This window comes from Delphinus delphis, chromosome 2 (assembly GCF_949987515.2).
Source record: "Delphinus delphis chromosome 2, mDelDel1.2, whole genome shotgun sequence".
NCBI lineage: Eukaryota > Metazoa > Chordata > Mammalia > Artiodactyla > Delphinidae > Delphinus > Delphinus delphis.
In genome coordinates, this window is record NC_082684.1 from 132,395,136 (window position 1) to 132,413,740 (window position 18,605).

The 18,605-nt window shown below is 34.6% G+C and overlaps 1 protein-coding gene across 1 annotated transcript in view; it reads right to left on the bottom strand.

Moving 5' to 3' along the window:
• LRRC49 (leucine rich repeat containing 49) overlaps positions 1-18,605 on the bottom strand; it is a 129,068-nt gene that overhangs the window by 84,187 nt on the left and 26,276 nt on the right. Inside the window, exon 8 of the mRNA XM_060003703.1 lies at positions 8,040-8,101. Coding sequence (XP_059859686.1) covers positions 8,040-8,101 — 62 coding nt within the window. The remainder of the gene's footprint in view (positions 1-8,039; positions 8,102-18,605) is intronic.

An 18,605-nucleotide genomic window follows, 5' to 3' on the forward strand; every position in this document is an offset into this window, starting at 1 on the left:
AGGATCCCCAGTTTCCCCATAGCCTCGTACCTATTCCCCCCTTTCTTTCCTTTTTATTATCTACCACCCATGCCCTATAACTTTGACTCTTCAATAAACCACAAGGCTTGCAAAAACAGTCCTCAAAAAATACTATTCTAATGATTAGTGAGTCCTCAAGCAAGAGGCATGAAAACTAGAATAATCCACAACCTCTAATGGAGGTTAAAGTTGAAAATTGCTTCGTAGGGTAAACCACAAGATTACGTACTCAACTTGCCAAATGTCCTATAAAAGCTCTGACCCTGCTGCAGTCAGTCACCTGGTTTTCAGGTGCTCCCTGACAACACCTCTGACTGAAGCCTTTAACCTTTTGTCATGTCACTTCAGTAATTTTCTCTTGACAGTAAATTCTATATTCAACTGAGTAAACTAGAAGATATAAAGCAAATGTATTCTACACACTTTAAAATCCAGCTTAACGCAAAACACTTTTAGATTTTATAACTGTACAAAATACTATAAACATGTACAAGGCATAGAAAGTTGTTGATTTCTAATGCTCATCCATCTACAGAACTTAACAGGATAATCTTACAATTTCAAATCTTACAATTTTACTGTGTGAATAGCAGTAATGCTAGTTCCCTTAAATCAGAAAAAAACCTCCAATGTCTTCAATAATAAATACTGCCACTTGGCAAGAGTACACAGTATCACTGTGTTCATATTCCATCTGCATAGTTACTAGTCTAACAGGAGATCAGCAAACACCTAAAACTCACAGAAATAAAAAGTCATTTTGATTACAAAAATAAAACAAGGGCAGAGGAAATTAACTAATTAAATTAGTGTAGAAAAATTCAAAGCATTTGTATTAGAACGCAATGCATTACAGACTGCACAGTCATCTAATAAACTGAATGTCCTAAAAACAATGAAGAAAATGAAGTTGGTCCATTTTAAACATTTTTATATTTTAGAATAATTTCTACTTTTGATCTCTAAAAGGAAAAGTTGCCTGTAATAACGTAATATTGGCATCAGGTATATAATAGAATTATATAAAAATTATTTTAGTAAAATTTCTATGTTTTAAATAAATTAAATTTAGATCAAATAATTACGTCAACTATGAGAATGATAAAACAAATTTATCGTACCTCAAAGTCTACTGTTCTGACGTAGTAGAAAAAAATCTGTCATTAGTTGTGGAGACATATCTTCTCACCTATTTTCCTTCTGAAAGAATTAAAGAGCTGCAGCTAGGCTTGACCGTCAGCCACTAAGGGACTATGCCTTAGCACAGTCTGGGGGTTTTGCTCATGGTAAAGGAGTAAAACAGCAATGGATTAAAAAAAAAAAAAACAACTATTTTTAGAATCTGCTCTTGTAGGTTCTCTTTAGATGAAGGTCATCATATTTAGAAAAATGCAATTAAATGTTTGTCTGAAGGTGAATCACATGTCAGCCATTAGGCAAACACCTCAGGAGAAGCTAAGTAATTAAATGGATACTGATAACGAAATTTCTGCAATAAGTATGTAATCATTTCTCAAATTTAAAGCTCTTAGTAGGTGGTCAGAAAAGATCTGTCAATAGGTGATTTCCTGTGCTTTATTCAGTTAGCAAGAAGATTCCTATACTGTTGGTTACCTGTTAATTTTAGTCACAAAGGAAAAAAAATGAAGGTATTCTAACAGTTTGCTGGATACTAGAACTAAGGAAAATTAATTTCCTTCAAGCCAAAATGACATAGCAACACTGTCCTACATCTCAACTATAGGACTACTTTATGTAACAACCTGAGTTCATAACAAATATCAATACATTCTGAAGGTCAGTGAAATAATTCACTCCTCAAAATATCAACTAGTACTAAAAGAGATAACTGCAAGGCAGTTAGACTTTCTCTGACTCGCCTAACATAGGTTCTTTTCTGAATATATAATTCATACAGAATGACTTACCAAGTTGAAGTACAGTTTGAGAAAAATGCAAAGAAAATGACTTGCTGATAAAGGTAAAACAATGAGCCATTTTCAGTAAAATTTTGAAAATTTTGCCCTGTAATAAAGGAAAAGTCACACCCCAAAGCTTGTAGTTCACTGACCTTTAGTTATACTATAATTACTAAAAGAGGTCACTAGACAACGTGTAAAAGCATTCCTTCCTCAAAAAAGAAAATGGAAACCTAGTTTAAAATTCTCCATGCCATCATAAAGAGAAAGCAGAGTCCAAATACCATTGTCTTACTAGGGGAAGAAGGATATATAAGAGGTCTACACTGGCAGGAAGGAGTACTGTTTAAAATTTCCAGTGCATAGTGGTAAGAAGCAGCAATGATGTTTAGTGAACATCCAGCATCTCATATTGATACAAAAATAAAGAAATAGAAATATATATACATTTTCCTTGTGATGAGAACCCTTAGGATTTACTCTCTTCACAACTTTCATATATAACATATAGCAGTGTTAGACTGTTGTACATTACATCCCTAGTACATATTTATCTCATAACTGGAAGTTTGTACCTTTGACTGCCTTCCTCCAATTCCTCCTCCTTCCACCCCCTGCCTCTGCTAAGCACCAATCTGATCTCTCTTCCGTTGGGTTTGTTTGTCTATTTGTTTTTGAAGTATAAATGACCATATAAATGCTCTACTGCTGCAGATACTGCAGCTCCATATTGCCTGTACCCTGGGACAAACCATATCAACGACCCTACCCTTAATACACCACTGTCTAACAGGAAGGTTTAGTTTCTATAGATTTGTCTCATATCTAGAAGTTCTTGGCAAGATCCTTACTGGCAAATCAGTATATTGACCTGGAAGCCAGAAACAACTACCAAAATAATTTTGACTGCTTAAGCCTTTAAACCTCACATGCCCAGACATTAAGCAGTCCAAAAGACTTAGTAATGATAAGAAAGAGGGCCCTCCAAAACAAGACCACACAGAAAAATCTTTATATTTGAGGGACTAAATTCCTGTTACAAATTTTCAACTAAGAGCACATACGTGCTAGATGCTAGACAGACTGTAGTGAGCAAAGCAGACATTCCTCTGCCTTCAGTCAAGTTTACAATCTAGCAGGGAGAATAATTTAAAATGAAGGTACAATTAATTATGAACACTGCAATAGTAGTAGAAATATAGGAAGCTATGAAAGCATGTAGCAAGACCCCACAGTATTTTTTAAACGTTTTAAACCCAATCTATAGTGAGAAATATATCTACAATGTAACCCAGTTCCCAAATATCTACAGTAAAATAATACACACACACACACACACACACACATGCATGGATACACCCACGTATATTAAAACTGTAACTTTTTCATGAGACAGTGTTCACCCTTACAATGCTTAACAAACTGATATTCTCTATTCTGTTTTTATTTTTCTGGTCTTGAACTAAAATTGACTAATCGACTTTAGGATCCTTGTATGGGTTCTGACTCAAAGTCTGAAAATCACAGACCAACGGTGTTTTTAAGTCAGCTGCACGACTTGCTAAAGATACAAATTCCTGAGCCCCATCTAAAACTACTGAATTCGAATCCATGGAAGATGGGTTCCCAAGCATGGCGTTTTAGCAGGCTCTCCAGATGATCCTTAGGCATATTAAAGTTTGAGAACCCTTGGTGTCATTTAACCTGAGATCTAAAGCATCCACAGGTGTTATTCAGACAGACAGAGGATAGAAAAAATGTATTGTCAGAAGCCACAGTAGATGCAAAGACTGAGTGGGCAAGGGGGAGCATGATGTTTAAGGCAGTTCGGTGGAACAGGGCAAGTTCATAGGGCACTATGGGAAGACAGTGAGGATGAAGAGGTAGTCATGGTTCATTCTGCCAGCTCCCTCTTCTAGTTAGTTCCATGCCACCTCAAGGATCATACATGAGTATTCATCCTTAAAAAGGAAAGAAATTTTTACACATGCTAGAACATGGATGAACTTTGAGGACATCGTGCTAAGTGGCAATGAGCCAGTCACAAAAAGACAAATACTGCATGATTCCACTTATGTGAGGTACCTAGAGTAGTCAAATTCATAGAGACAGAAAGTAGAATGGTGGTTGCCAGGGGCTTGGGGAGGGAGGGATGGAGAATTATTGTTTAATGGGTATTACATTTCAGTTTTGCAAGATGAAGAGAGTTCTGCGCAACAGAAGATTGGCTGCACAAGGATGTAAATGTATTTAACACCACTGCACTGTATACTTTAAAATGGTTAAGATGGTACTTTTATGAGTATTTTACCACAATTCAAAAAAAGAATATATGAGACTAAGAGTCCTGATCTGATACTTGACCTTGGCGAGTATTTGACTCCTTTCCCAATGATACTAACATCCCCTCAGTTCTGGAAGCAATAGTAACCATTCCCTTTTAGGCAAGGAAGGCACTAGAATTATAAATGCATCTTCCTTTGTTTAAAAAAAAAAAAGCTCATAAAAACTTTCTGCGTTGGAGAATGAAAGAAAAGAGAGACAGGAAAGAAGAATCAATTACAACTTAACCTAGTAATGAAGAGCAGAACTCTGCATTGCCTCTGTGGAAAAGAGATGAAACACCCTGGGTTTTGGCTACAGATCATAAACTACCTCCTGAGGGTAGTACATATTTACCCCTGAAAAATATTTTTGTCTAAAAGCTTTTCCTTGTGAAAGGAAATTTTACATAAAATAGTAATCTTTAAGTTAACAAATATTCTTATTTTGGGGTGCCATAACTCAGTGGTTCCCAAATCTAGCATCAAACTGCACATCAGAATTCTCTGAGAAGCCTTGAAAACATACAGCTCTCTGGCCCCACTCCAAATCTACTGGAGCAGGTTACCCAGCAGTGAACCAAGGACTATGTGTTTTTAAAGCTTCCAAGGATATTTTTATGTGTAGCCTATTTGGGGAAATCACCAAAGTAAGGACAGTTATGAGAATGGCTACCTGAGCACATGCTCTTACCTTTCTACACCCTCTCAAAATCTCTTTGAAATGACTGAACATAAAAGTATGAAAATATCCTTAGCAATACTAGAAAACCAGGAAGAGTTCCATCAGGAGACCAGAACACTAAGGAATTTCTGGAAGATATAAAGCAGATGGAATGAGTAAAACCTGAAATGAACAGGATCATTGTTAAGTAAATGTTGCCTGCAGAACCTCAGAATATTCCCTAGGATCAGAGGCAGAAAACGTTGCCAGCAGATGTGGGTCAGTTGTCCAGTAATTATCGGAGGGTTTGGTAACAATTTGCCAGCCTCTCACCCTCAAAGCAGCTGACTCCTGAATTGTCCCCAGGTTGAAAATGGTGAGGGAAGAAGGGCAGTTGTTTGGGTAAGTGCATCTGGGCCAAGACATAAAAGGAGCACCCATTCCCAGAAGGCAAGTTTCTTGTGGACATTATAAAGCAAAGTCCAACTGGGTGGATATCCTTCCTCCTCCCTCCTATATCCTCTGCAGACAGAGACCTTATAACTTGCATTCACAGTGATATTTCTAACCTATGTTGAGGAAACAATTCATCCGGATTCTCATTTATAAATAAGAACTGCCATCCAAATAAGCGTAGAACAAATGAACAAAAGAAAGACAGCATTTTTGTTTTGTTTAGTTTAAAGAACAAATACAGGCAACGGGAAAAAAATAAATTTTAGAAATTAAAAAAGAACTTTATCTCATTCATAAAACAAGAGTAAGCCATTAGAGAAAAAAATGCAGACTACTTGGAAATTAAGATCATGAGAGCCAAGAAAAACAAAACAAATCAAGCAGACAACAGCACCTCAGAAGAGCTGAATAATGAAATGAACACATCTGAAGAATGAAGTAGATATAACCAATCCTCTTGATTAGCCACAGAATATTTCTCTCAGGGTAATTATTATAAAATGTACTTTGGCAGGTCCCTCCAGCATTCCATGAGCTGGAGGAAGACCTGAGGCTAGCATAGGGGTAGGGGAGCAGAAGGGCAAGCATCTCACTGCAGGTGCCCAGAGGTTGGACCTAGTGAGTCCACTCTGAGCTTTCTGCATCTACTTTGCCCAGGTTGCGCCCTTACCTGGAATGTCCAAATACCCTTCACTTTACTAAAGGTAAAGTGAGCTTTAGAGCTCAGCCCAGGGACCATCTCCTTCTAGGAAGGCTTCCTTTACTTCCCTTCCCCACAGTGGTTTACATTTTCTAGTATCTCTGCGTATTACCACAACTAAGTTTAACTCACTGTATTATAATTACCTATTCGTGTCTCTGTCCTCCTCATGCTCTGAGGGATATTTTGACCAGAGGCACTGGTTCTATTCAGATACACAGACGTGGATATGTGTCATTCATTCTCTAAATATATCTTGCATGCCTACTAGCAGAACTAAATGCACTGTTCTAATATCTGCAGGAAAACATACAAAAATGGTTCTGTCCACCAAGACCATGGTCAACCTACCATTAAATAGGTACCTATTTATCCCAAGTTGAAGCTCTCTGAATGCAGTAGGGTGCCATCACATTTTGGAACTTTCTGAATTTCCACCAGGTAATAGTTTATGCAAATGGACCTCTAAGAATCCAACAACTTGGTCAAAACCAAAAAGCCCTACTATGTAATCCGGAGAAAGTCCTAAAAGGTACTTTTACCTTTATATACCGCTATTTCTGCTCTTCTTGTATGTTATTCCTGGGTCACTGAACTGTAAAATTAGGCAACTGTATCAAGCCAGGACTATAGCAGGACACGTGGGACATGAGGATACCATAATTATCACTACAGATCATCTACTTTCCCAGCTATCTGAGATATTTATGCCTTAAGTAAAGCTCATGGAAATGTTTTCAAGGCTTGCACTCTCCTCCCAGATCCAATATATTCTCTATACCATCTCCTGGGCCACAGGCATCAACAGGAACAGAGCAGAAAATGTACTTGACCTCAGAAGCAGATCACCTGGAAGCACTAGGGGAGGGTAGAGGGCTAAGCCTATGTAGAAACACAAAGAAAGCAATCAGTAAGAAAATGAAAGCCCTGGAACAGCCTTCAACCTAAACTGAAGAGAATATTAGAAGTTTTTCAGACAACTTTAGAAGCGTAATAAGAGAATAATTATGGGTATTTCCTTTGAAACAACGCCTATATGCAAAATTCACCATCCAGATTTAATCTCTACCTTTTAGAGATATAGTACAGGGATGTGGGGTTAACATAGGAAACAGAGCAAACAGAAAATGTGCAAAAGCTCAACTGGTTTTTCATAATCAGAAACATAGACCTAGAGCTCAGGAAAAGATGTGCTCGTAACACTTTTATACTTAGTTCTGACCCTCCTATAAAAGTAGGTTCAGAGAACAGTCTTGAAGTGAAACTAAAGAACTGAGGGGCAAAGGGGAAGGAGAAGGAGAGAATTAGGAAAGGGTAGCTACTCCTTCTGCATTGAAAAGTCTGACTGCCCGTCTCAGCTCCAGTTCTGAAATCTTCCATATTGACACTGAACGATGTGTCATCACAATAGAAAGGATGATATGCTTCAAATCTTTAGAAAACAAAACTTATACATTTATATATTCTAATATACAGTCTTCTAGCTGCATTAGTTCTCTAAGTAGGGATACCAAGTTAGAAGTTATGGCCTAATATGCAAGTGGCTTAGTGACAAACATAGCCTGTTATGTCAAAATTGCTTAGTAGCTACACAGATTGTACATGATAATTTATGAAAGAAATTCTAATTCAACTGACTAGTGCAGTTAAGCGTCAAACAAAGGACAGCAAAATATATGTTGAAGTTTCCACGTACATGTTTTACAAAGGAACAACTCTAAAGTATAATTATAAAAAACACATTATACGAATTTCATCATTTTAGCATCAGAGTCACTAATATACACAAGAGCTTTGTTTTTCCACAAAGAACTTTGTCACAGACAGCCCTATCATTTTCCAACTTAAAATCTTACATGCCAATAAATTACTCCAAGGTATTTACAATCTTGATTTAAAGCACTAGAACCCACACAATCAAGTTATTAATAAATGACAAGTTGGGAGTTTCCACTTACGTAGATATATTGTTGAAGCTGAGAAACAGACGTTGGAGGCAGGGCAAATTATCCACATCTCTCTAGAAGGAAACAGAAAGTAAAAATTTACCAGCTGAAAGAAGAAAAATATTAAAAAATGTCTTCTTGCTCAGCTGTTGAAATATATAGTCATTTCTATTTACTGCAACCTTGCTAGACCACTGATTTCTACTGGAGATGGAGCTCCATTCTTCTACACTGCAGATTAAATGGGAGGGTTTCAGTACATCCGCAGAACAAGCTGCACCACTCACAAGGTAAAAAGCACTGAAGAGAACAGAGGGAGATGCTGCTGCTGCTAGCCTCTTCGAGCATGCTTTTGGGAAAGGAGCCAAAATGCTACTTCAGCATTTCAACTGTAGCACAAATACAGTATGACCAAACATTTGTTAAACCTCACTCCTAAAAAGAAGCTACTCAAATGCTTTAAATTTTAAGTTTATGCAACCAGCTTTCCAAACAGTACTGAGAATTTCAAAGCTACTTACCTCTCTATTCTCAAACCCACAGAAATATACCACTCAGTTAAAGTGAACCAGTACACTGACAATTCCCCTGTAACACTAAAAGTAGATCATAATAAGTGACAACGGAGGGCATCGTTAAGGACAAATTCCAATCTAAGCAAGAATCAGAGACTCTTACAATTGGAAATCTATGCTGTTCTGTTTAGGTGCAGCACCCCTGAGCAAAACACTGCTGTTTAAACATAGTTACCTTTAGCAAATATTGAAATATTTGGGCCCAAATGATTTTTTACTAATTTTAGTAAGCGAAAAGACACAAACCTTCTGAAAAGTATGACATATTCTGGAATACCAGAATCTTGAGAGGAAGCTTAGTAATTACCTATATTATTCACATAAGAAAAAGTAAACAGTTGAGGTTGTCACAGGGGCAGCATGGAAGAGGGGTGGAAAGGTGACCCAAGACACATACTGTCATATGTACAGAAGCCAAGGAAGGACAAGATTCCAGTCATCCTGACTTCCAATGCTCTGCTCTTTAAAATACTACACATAGTGCTACTTTCATATTAAATGTTTTTCATTTTTAAGGGCAATATTGTTTAAAATAATTCCTAGTTATATGAGATTGAATGATGCTAATAAAAGTATGTACATTTTAAATATTATTGTGACCAATATTTAAACCCAATCAAAACTTGTTTTACTGTTTGTGCATAAGTCATCATCTTTTTTCCTCCCTCCTTTTCTTCCTCCCTTTTAAAACTACCATTATTTCCAAGACCCAATAAAAATTCAGGCAATTCATTAAAATTACAGACAAGATCAGCTTTTCCATAAACAGTTCATTTATTTATTTTTAAAAGCTTGTTATACCAAGAAACCATAAAAGTGATAGAATTGTGGCAGAGCCACGTCTCACTGATTTTTGAGAGGACGTAGGAGAAATGAATCTGGCTTAAGACATTCTCCCACATAGCTTCCCTTGTGTACCATTCTTCAACCTTCTCTCAACCCCTTAGACCCTAATCCATGTAAAAGAAATACAACTACCAGTGATCAAAACACTGGCTATGTATACCGTTCACTTGGCATTACCATTCTCAGGCCCACCCCTGAAAAGCCTGTTCCACAGATGTGAGTTAGTGATTTTGAGAGTTTTTCAACCATGGTCAAAGAATAAGTCTTCAGAAAACAGTAAGACAATCAAATTTGCCTCACTGGGTGATAGGCTCTATATATTGGCAAACTTCTTGAATCATCTCCACCAGCTACCTCTCTCTGATATTCCCAGAATAAGAGTAGAGTGGGCGAGGGGAGGAGAGCTGGATTACCTCTTTTTGTTCCAGGGCCCTAATTTCCAAAGGAAAGGGTAGCTTGCTTCCTATCTGGTCTCTAGAAGTTTAGAGTCACAGCCAGATTGAAAGCCTTCTCTGTTTGAGGAATCCCTCTTCTCCTAAATTCTTTCTGGAACCTACGTGAGATATTTCTGGGCATAAACATTGTTTGCTGACATCTAACTGGTTGAAACTGAGAAGCAGTAGTCGGAATCTCCTTTGAATCAAGGCACCTTAAAAAAAAATACACTTGTCTCTTTGAGCCCCAGCCTACCACCTTCAAAGACTACAGACACACAGATGCCTTTCAAGACATAATATTTTTGCTATTAAAATATAAACTCAAATTACATCAGGTATAAATTGTGAGAAAAGGGTTTTTAAGTTTATTTGATTATAGTGTTTTGTACTTATCTTCATTTAAGAAACAAAATTTTACCATAAGTTTTTATCAAATTTTCAAAATTATTAACTCTCATTACCTGATACAGCTATAAAAAATATTCACAAGTTGAAAAACTAAAAATCAGAATTCAACTACACATACCCCAAAACCAGTTTAGTAGATAGCCTCTCCAGAACTTTAAAAAGCAAAATAATTACCCACAGTAATTTTTGTTGTTCCAAATTTCATTCCTATAAGAAAACTGTAACTGTAATTTTTCTAGCAATTCTAAGATATACTTTGTAAGGAATTTCTAGCATTACAATAGACAAAAAGAAAACATCCTATTGATCGTATCAATTATCTATGCACGAGTTATTTACAGAAAAAAAAAAAAAAGATTGCTGAAAGCTACTAGAAGATGGTTGCTCTAATATGAGAGTAAACCAAAGATGTAGAAACATAAGATCCAGAAATTTGATTCACTACTGGAGGGAGGCAAGAGAAATCCAAGGAAGTCATCTCCATAGAAGGCCTAAGGGCAAACAGCCTACATTAGAGACAGAGGACAGAGGGCTCCAGAAGGGGTATCTTTGAAGAGAGAAAAGGAAACATAGATTACCTGAGATCTTTGCCAATACAGAGAAGAATTTTAGAGTTCTCTTGGGGAGTTTGGACATTAATTAATGGTACTTCAATAGAACCTTCAATTAATGGAAGAAGTGAGACAGTTATTAATGCCAGAGAAAACAAAAATTTAACATAATGGTCCAATATTCACTTTGAAAAGCTCATCTTGCTGTGCCAGACAATCCTAATCTATTATATCATAGATTCATCAATCTGAAGCCACTGCACTGAAAGACCCACCTTAAACCAGACCCCCAAGAAATCTCAAAAATCAATATCTTGCCTTAGCCCTTAAAGACATGACTAAGACTATGTCAGGGAAATGTGCTCTTCTTGCCAATAAGTAATAATCTCAGTTTTTCTTTATCAGCAGGTTATTCTGGTGCCACTTTGGGGAAGCCAGCACTCAATAATCTGCTTATCAAAAATATATATAATTATTTTGGAATAATTGGGAAAGGAGAAATAAGGGGTTAAAGATAATTTAAGAAAGCTAAATCCTCATAACTGAGAAAAAGTCAGCACATTTATTTCACTGTCAAGTATCAAACACTACCAGAAATTCTTTTCTGGAGGTAACTATTTCACAGGCAGTGAAACTATTGCAAAGAGGCAATAACATACCTAAGATAAGAAAAAGAAGATGAAATAAAGTATTTACATATAGGGGAATATTTATAGCTCCTCTGTTAACCTTCTCTTAGTGTCAAATTTATTATATTTAACAAAACACGATTCCAGAATCACATTCAAAATATGTTTTAAAGTAAGACTCAAAACCATTTTATATATTTAAAAAATATAATCCTTTAAAAATACCTTAAAAATTACTTACTACAAGATTATGAGAGGATTATAATTCTTTATTTTTCAAAAGAATAATGACCTGCTGTTTTAGAAACATGCTTGTCCTACTCAACTCAGAGAGTTTTCCATATTCCTAAACTTCACAAAAGAACTAAATGATTCAGCAATCTGACTATGTGTAGAACATCTATTACTGGAGCTATTTTTAGAGCAGCCTCCTGCAGAGGAATAAGGAAGAAGAAGGGTGAAGAGATAGAGGCTTTGGCACTCATCAAGGAGCACAAAGATGACTATAATAAAATCACAGCTACTCTCATTTTGTTATCTATTCTGTTATACAAAAAAGTCAGAGTTAAAATATGTATGGGTAATTATTTTAATTTTGAGAAGTAAAAACAGATTTATTAACAAAGCACTGAATAAGTTTGAAAAAAAACAAAGAAAAAAGTATTCTTTTCTATAAAAAGCTTTATAAAATTAATTCCAAAATAACTACTTGCTATAGCCATCACTTTGTAACACAGACACATATTATATGAGGAATAATGTGTAAACCGGCATATCAACAACTCATCACACTTTTATTTGCCATGGAAAAAGTCCGTTATCTGCCTCTATTATCCAAAGGCATTAATATGTGTACCTACTTTTTATATTTATTTACTACTCATTACATGACAATAGATATCAGTCAATCTAGCTGCAAGCTACTCTTTCAGGCTGATTTTCTTCTATACACTGTTGTAATTCCCCCCAAATAAAAAGGAACTAAAAACCAGATTAATAAACACGCACTGATGCTCTGACTAAGAGATTTCTAGTCTTTATAATCTAAGAGAGCTAGATATAACAGCTATGAGGAAAAATAGAAAACGTCTCAATTTCACAATCATAGGCCTTTCCACATCTGAATTTTTAGTTCAAATTTACATCACATGCATGATCTAACAAGACTCCTCATAAAAAGGGTCCCCAGCATTCTTGCCCCCACCACTCCTGGCGAAACTCACTGGAAAGACACAAACTCAATTCAGATTTTACGGCATTTGGACGATCCCAAATGATCAAGTTATGGGAAAAAATTACTGTGAGCAAGAGTAAGCATAAATTTTAGGCAACAAATGTAGAATTACCAAAAACTTAAGAAAATATAATAACTTGATAAAGACTATGGAATATCTATGTTTAAAATTATTAGAGAAATAAAATGAATCAAAACATGAGGAAAAAAAGATGCTATAAATAAAGGTATCTGGGCTTTTTTTTTCTTTTTTAATCCATGCAGAACTTCTAGAAACAAAAAATTATGGTCATTATTAAAAACTCATGGATGGACTGAAAATCAGATTAGACAAAACTGAGGAGAAAGTTAGTGAACTGAAAGATCGCATTAAAGAAGTAAAAATCATGCAGAAATGTAGCAGAGAAAAATAAGAATGACGGAAATTTTAAGAAACAAAACTAGAACAAGAAGGTCCATACCATGTCTAGCAGGTGTGTAAGAAGTAGAAAAAGAGAAAGTGGGAGAAGGCAATATTTGAAAATATAAAGGCTCAGAATGTTCCCATAATTAGTGAAAGAAATGAATCTGCAGATTCATAAAACACAAATATTAGGTATGGTAATAAAATTACCATATTTAATCAAATCTAAGATACCATCTCACAATTATTTTATGTAACACCTGGTGAAAATAAACTTATGATTAACCAATAATAAAATATCACTTTGAATTTTTATTTCATTATTACTGAAAGAGCTCTTTTAGATTTACTTAACCATACTTTTAACCAAATATCATTCTTATTCACACATAAAATCTAAGCAAATTAAATTCATTAAATTAATGATCTCCCCAAATATCTCCATGTATTATAAAGCTAGAGTTATTAGACAGTATAGTCTTGGCATAATGGTAGACAAATAGATGTAACAGAACAGAAGGTTCAGAAAAAGACTCATTTGATTATAACTCAATTTTGAAAAAGAAACCAATTTAATTCAATGGGGAAAGCAAGGTCTTTTGAATAAAAGGCAATGGAGCAAACAGACATCCCTATTTGGGAAAAATGAATCATGACCTCTACATCTCACACCATACACAAAATTTAATTAAAGGTGGATGACAGACATAAAATGAAGGTAAAACTATAAGCCTTCTGGAAAAAAACAGAGGAGAACATAGTTATGATATTGGGATAAGCAAAGACTTTCTAGACAAGACAAAAAAGGCACTAATGATAAAAGAAAACAAATTGATAAATTGTATGTCACTAAAATTTAAAGCTTTTACATATCAAAAACATTGTTAAGAAAGCAAAAAGGAAGCCATGCAGAAAATACATTCAATACATATATAAAACAAAGGACTGAATCTAGAATAAAGATCCACCACATGCAAGGATAAAAAGATAACCCATGTTCTTTAAATGGGCAAAAGACTTGAACTGATACTTCACAAAGGGATATGCCAGGATGGCCAATAAGTAATTGGAGAGATGCTCAGTATCATTAGTCACTAAGTAACTGCAAATTAAAACTACAATGAAAATCATAGTATCACTAGACTTATAAAGACCGTCAATGTCAAATGTTGGCAAGGATGTGGAGCAATTAGAATTCTCACTTATTGCTGGTGGGAGTGTAAAATGGTATAATCACTTTATAAAATTGTTCAGCAGTTTCTAATAAATTTAGACACCCAGCTACCTCATGGCTCAGTAATGATACACCTACATATTTATGTAAGAGAAATGAGTATATGTCCACCAAAGTAAATATATAAATAAAAGACCACAAGAATATTCATAGCAGCTTTATTTGTTAAAGCCAAAAATTGGAAATACCGGGGCTTCCCTGGTGGCGCAGTGGTTGGGAGTCCGCCTGCCGATGCAGGGTACACGGGTTCGTGCCCCGGTCCCAGAAGATCCCACATGCCGCGGAGCGGCTGGGCCCGTGAGCCATGGCCGCTGAGCCTGCGCATCCGGAGCCTGTGCTCCGCAACGGGAAAAGCCACAACAGTGAGAGGACCGCGTACCGCGCAAAAAAAAAAAAAAAACCAAACTGAATGCAATGTATGATCTTGGATTTTCTTTTGCTATAAAGGACACTACTGAGATAATTGGGAAAATCTGAATGGGAACTATAGATCTGATATTAGTATCAGATCAATGTTAATTTCTTGATTTTGATAATATGGTTATGTAAAAGAATTCCTTGTTTTTAGGAAATACACACTAAAGTATATGAAAATAAAGAAGCATTATGTCTACAACTTTTAAATGGTTCAGAAAAAATATATATATATATTTTATACATATATATTTATATGTATAAAATATATACATGGAGAGAGAGATTGGTAGTTATAAAGAGAAGGGAAAAAAGAGAATGATCAAGAGAGAGGATAAAGCAAATGTACTAAAATGTTATCATTTAAGGACTCTGAGTGAAGGGTACTGGGAATTCTTTATACTATTGCTGCAGCAGTTTCTGAAATTATGTCAAAATTTTAAATTTTAAAAAGGTTAAGGGATCAAAAACATATACCAGGAAAAAAACAACCAAAAGAAAGCTGATATTAACATTAGACTAAATAAATGTTAAGGCAAGAAGTATTGTTAGCTTCATGATATATACTACATACTTAGAACGGTGCTTGGCATGTAGCCCACGCTGATAAAATACTTACAAAATGAAGGAGTTAGTAATAAAGGCAGTTAATACATAATTATAAAAGAAACAATCTACCAGGAAGATACATCAATTTAAATCTTGTAAGCACCTAGAAACATAGCTTTCAATACTGACCACGTACTAGGCAAATATACTGATAGTAAGTATTGACTATAAATAGTAACTGCACACTAGGCAATAAAGCAAACCTTAACACAAACCAATTACATATAATCAACATTCACTGGCCACAATGCAATTAAATTAGAAAAGAATGACAAAAAAAAGAGTAATAAATCCATACATATCAAAAAGTTTAAATACACTTTTAAATATGCACTTGGATCAAAGAAATAATGGAACTTAGAAAATATTTAGAACTAAATAATAATAAAAATACTAAATTTCAAAACTTCTTTGAAGAAGCTGAAGTGGCAGTTAGAGGGAAATTTATAGCCTTATATGCTTACATCAAAAAATAAAAAAGACTGAAAACCAATGTATCAAATACCTAACACAAAACTTTAGAGAGAAAAATTTTTAAATAGAGGAACTAAGAAAGATAAGAACAAAAGTCAAAAAAATAATATTTTTAAAAGCTGTAAGAGGGGTTCAAGAAAGCTAAAAGCTGGTTCTTTGAAACTACTAGTAAGATAAACTTCAGACAATACTGATCAAGAAAAAAGAAAGTATAAATAAGCATTATTAGAAGTCACAAGAGAAACAAGACTATAGATAGAGCAGTCAAAAAATAAAATAAGAATTTAGATGAAAGGAAACTACAACGTATCAAAACTGATGTCCACTATTACACTGAGTCAACGGTTTAAAACCATGCAGACTATTTTACAAGAAAAATTCTACCAAAATACTCAAGGAACAGATCATCTTTATCTCATATAAGCTGAGATTTATACCAAACAGGAAATCAAAATAGGGAATCACAGAATATTAAAACAGGAAGCACTCTTCAACTTATTTTATGAGGTCAGTATGACCTTGATAGCAGAAAAGAACAATAAAAAGAAATTACAGGCCAATATCATTTATTAACATAGTTGTGAATATTGTGAATCAAATATTAGCAAACAAAAAAGGAATGTGTATGCTATATAGCCCATAACATACATAACAATCCAAAATGCTAGAATGACTTATCATTACAAAAATCTTGTAATATAATTTTCAAAATTAAGATTAAAGAAGAATCCATATGATCAGTCTAAGGATTGTAGAAAAATTATTGAATAAAATCCAACAACCATTCATAATATAAACTCTAAGCAAACTAAAAATAGAGGACAATTTCTTCAGACTGATAAATGGCAGTTAGCAAACATAGACAGTGACGCATTTCCTTTAAAATCAGGAATAAGGCAAGGATGACCACTTTTGTTTCTTTATTCAACTTTGTACTAAAGGTTAAATCAAACTTCAGTCTAGCTCAATCAAATAAGTAGAAACAAAATATATAATGATTAAAGAAAAACTACCATTGTTCAAAAAAAATTATAATTGTCTAACCAGAAAATCTAAGGTAATCTACAGACACATTATTAGAATTGTTAAGTGTCTGAGCAAGGTTTCTGGATTTAAGGTCAATGAACCAACTGTGGTTCCATATACTAATAACAGTAAGAAATCTATTTCTGACCAAAAAAATTTACAATGACAACAAAAAAGTATAAGATACATGGAAGATATCTAACAAAAAACAAATAAGTGTTCTATGGAGAAAAGCATAAAAATCATCAGATGAGACATATGAATTGAGAAATGTGCTCTAGTCATACTATGCCATTCATATTAATATACCATGTTCACATTATGATATTGAGCCTGCAATGTCATAAAAACGTCAGCTGTCTTCAATTTAAAAGATAGTCCAATCAAACAGACCAGTAGGGTTATTCGTGAAACTTAACATGCTATTTTCAGAGTGTATACAGAAAAAGAAAAGACCAAGATAATTTTTTTTTAAAGGAAGGAAGGCTGGGAAAGGAAGGAAAGGGAAAGGAAGATTGGGGACCTCATTCTACTAGCTCTTAGAACATAAGAGAAAGTTATAGTTATTACGACAGTGTTATATTGGAACATGGATAGAGACCAAATAAACAGACCAGAGAGGCCAGGCACAGACCCATGCATGTGTGGATATTTAATTTGCTAAATTAAGATACTGCCAAGGGGAGCGGGAAGAACAAAAATAATTCACTTTTCAATAAAACGTGCTGGGACAATTGGTAATCCATGAGAAAAAAAAAAAAAAAAGAAATTGGATTTCAACTGCACATCACAAGCAAAAGTGAATTCCAAATAGATGAAACACCTCTATGTGAAGAATAACTTTAAAACTCTTGTTAGACAACACAGAAAAATACCTTTATGTCCTCAGCCCATAAGAAAGGATTTTTCAAACAAAAAGAAGAAACAATAAAGGAAACTATTGATGATTTTTACTTCTGTTTCTCAAAAGACAGCAGAAACAAAAGAAATACTACAGATCAATATGAAAAAGAAGAAAAAAGTTATTACAGTGGGCAAAGGATAAGGCTATTTGCAGAAGAGGCAATCTCAATATCAAAAATGAAAAAAAGATGAAAGGCATTCAATCTCATTGGAAATTAAAATTAAAATCTCAATATAATATATACAATTTTATAGTTACAAGACTGGCAGAAATGAAAAGGTCTGACAACATCAAGTGTCACTAAGGTTGTGAGGTTAAAGGAACCCTCGGGTAATGCTGATGGGAATGTAATTTGGTACAACCACTTTGAGAAAAACGTGGTGCTAGCTGATAAAATGAAATGATGTGCATAATCCTGGCACCCAGCAATGCTTCTCCAAAGTATCCACCACTGAGCATTATTTTTCACATGCAGGTTGCAACTAATTTTTCATTCGTCAAGAAATCAATTCAGTAGATTGAGACTAACTTTTTGTGAGACCAACATTTTTTAATGAGATAGAATAGACTAGGATATACCAGAATGGATTGCAGTAAGGGTAGGTATAGTCATGAAATGCTTGTTTCCATTATTTATAATGTACTCATATAAATATGTATTTAATTACTGGGTTTCAATGTAAATTTTATTTACTACCATAGATTATGGGTAAAAAATGTCTGAAAGACACTGTCCTGGAGAAATTGTTATAATTATGCACAAAAAAGATGTACAAAAATGTTATTTCTTCTTAACAACAAAAAATTAGAAATAATATTAATGTCCATAAAGAG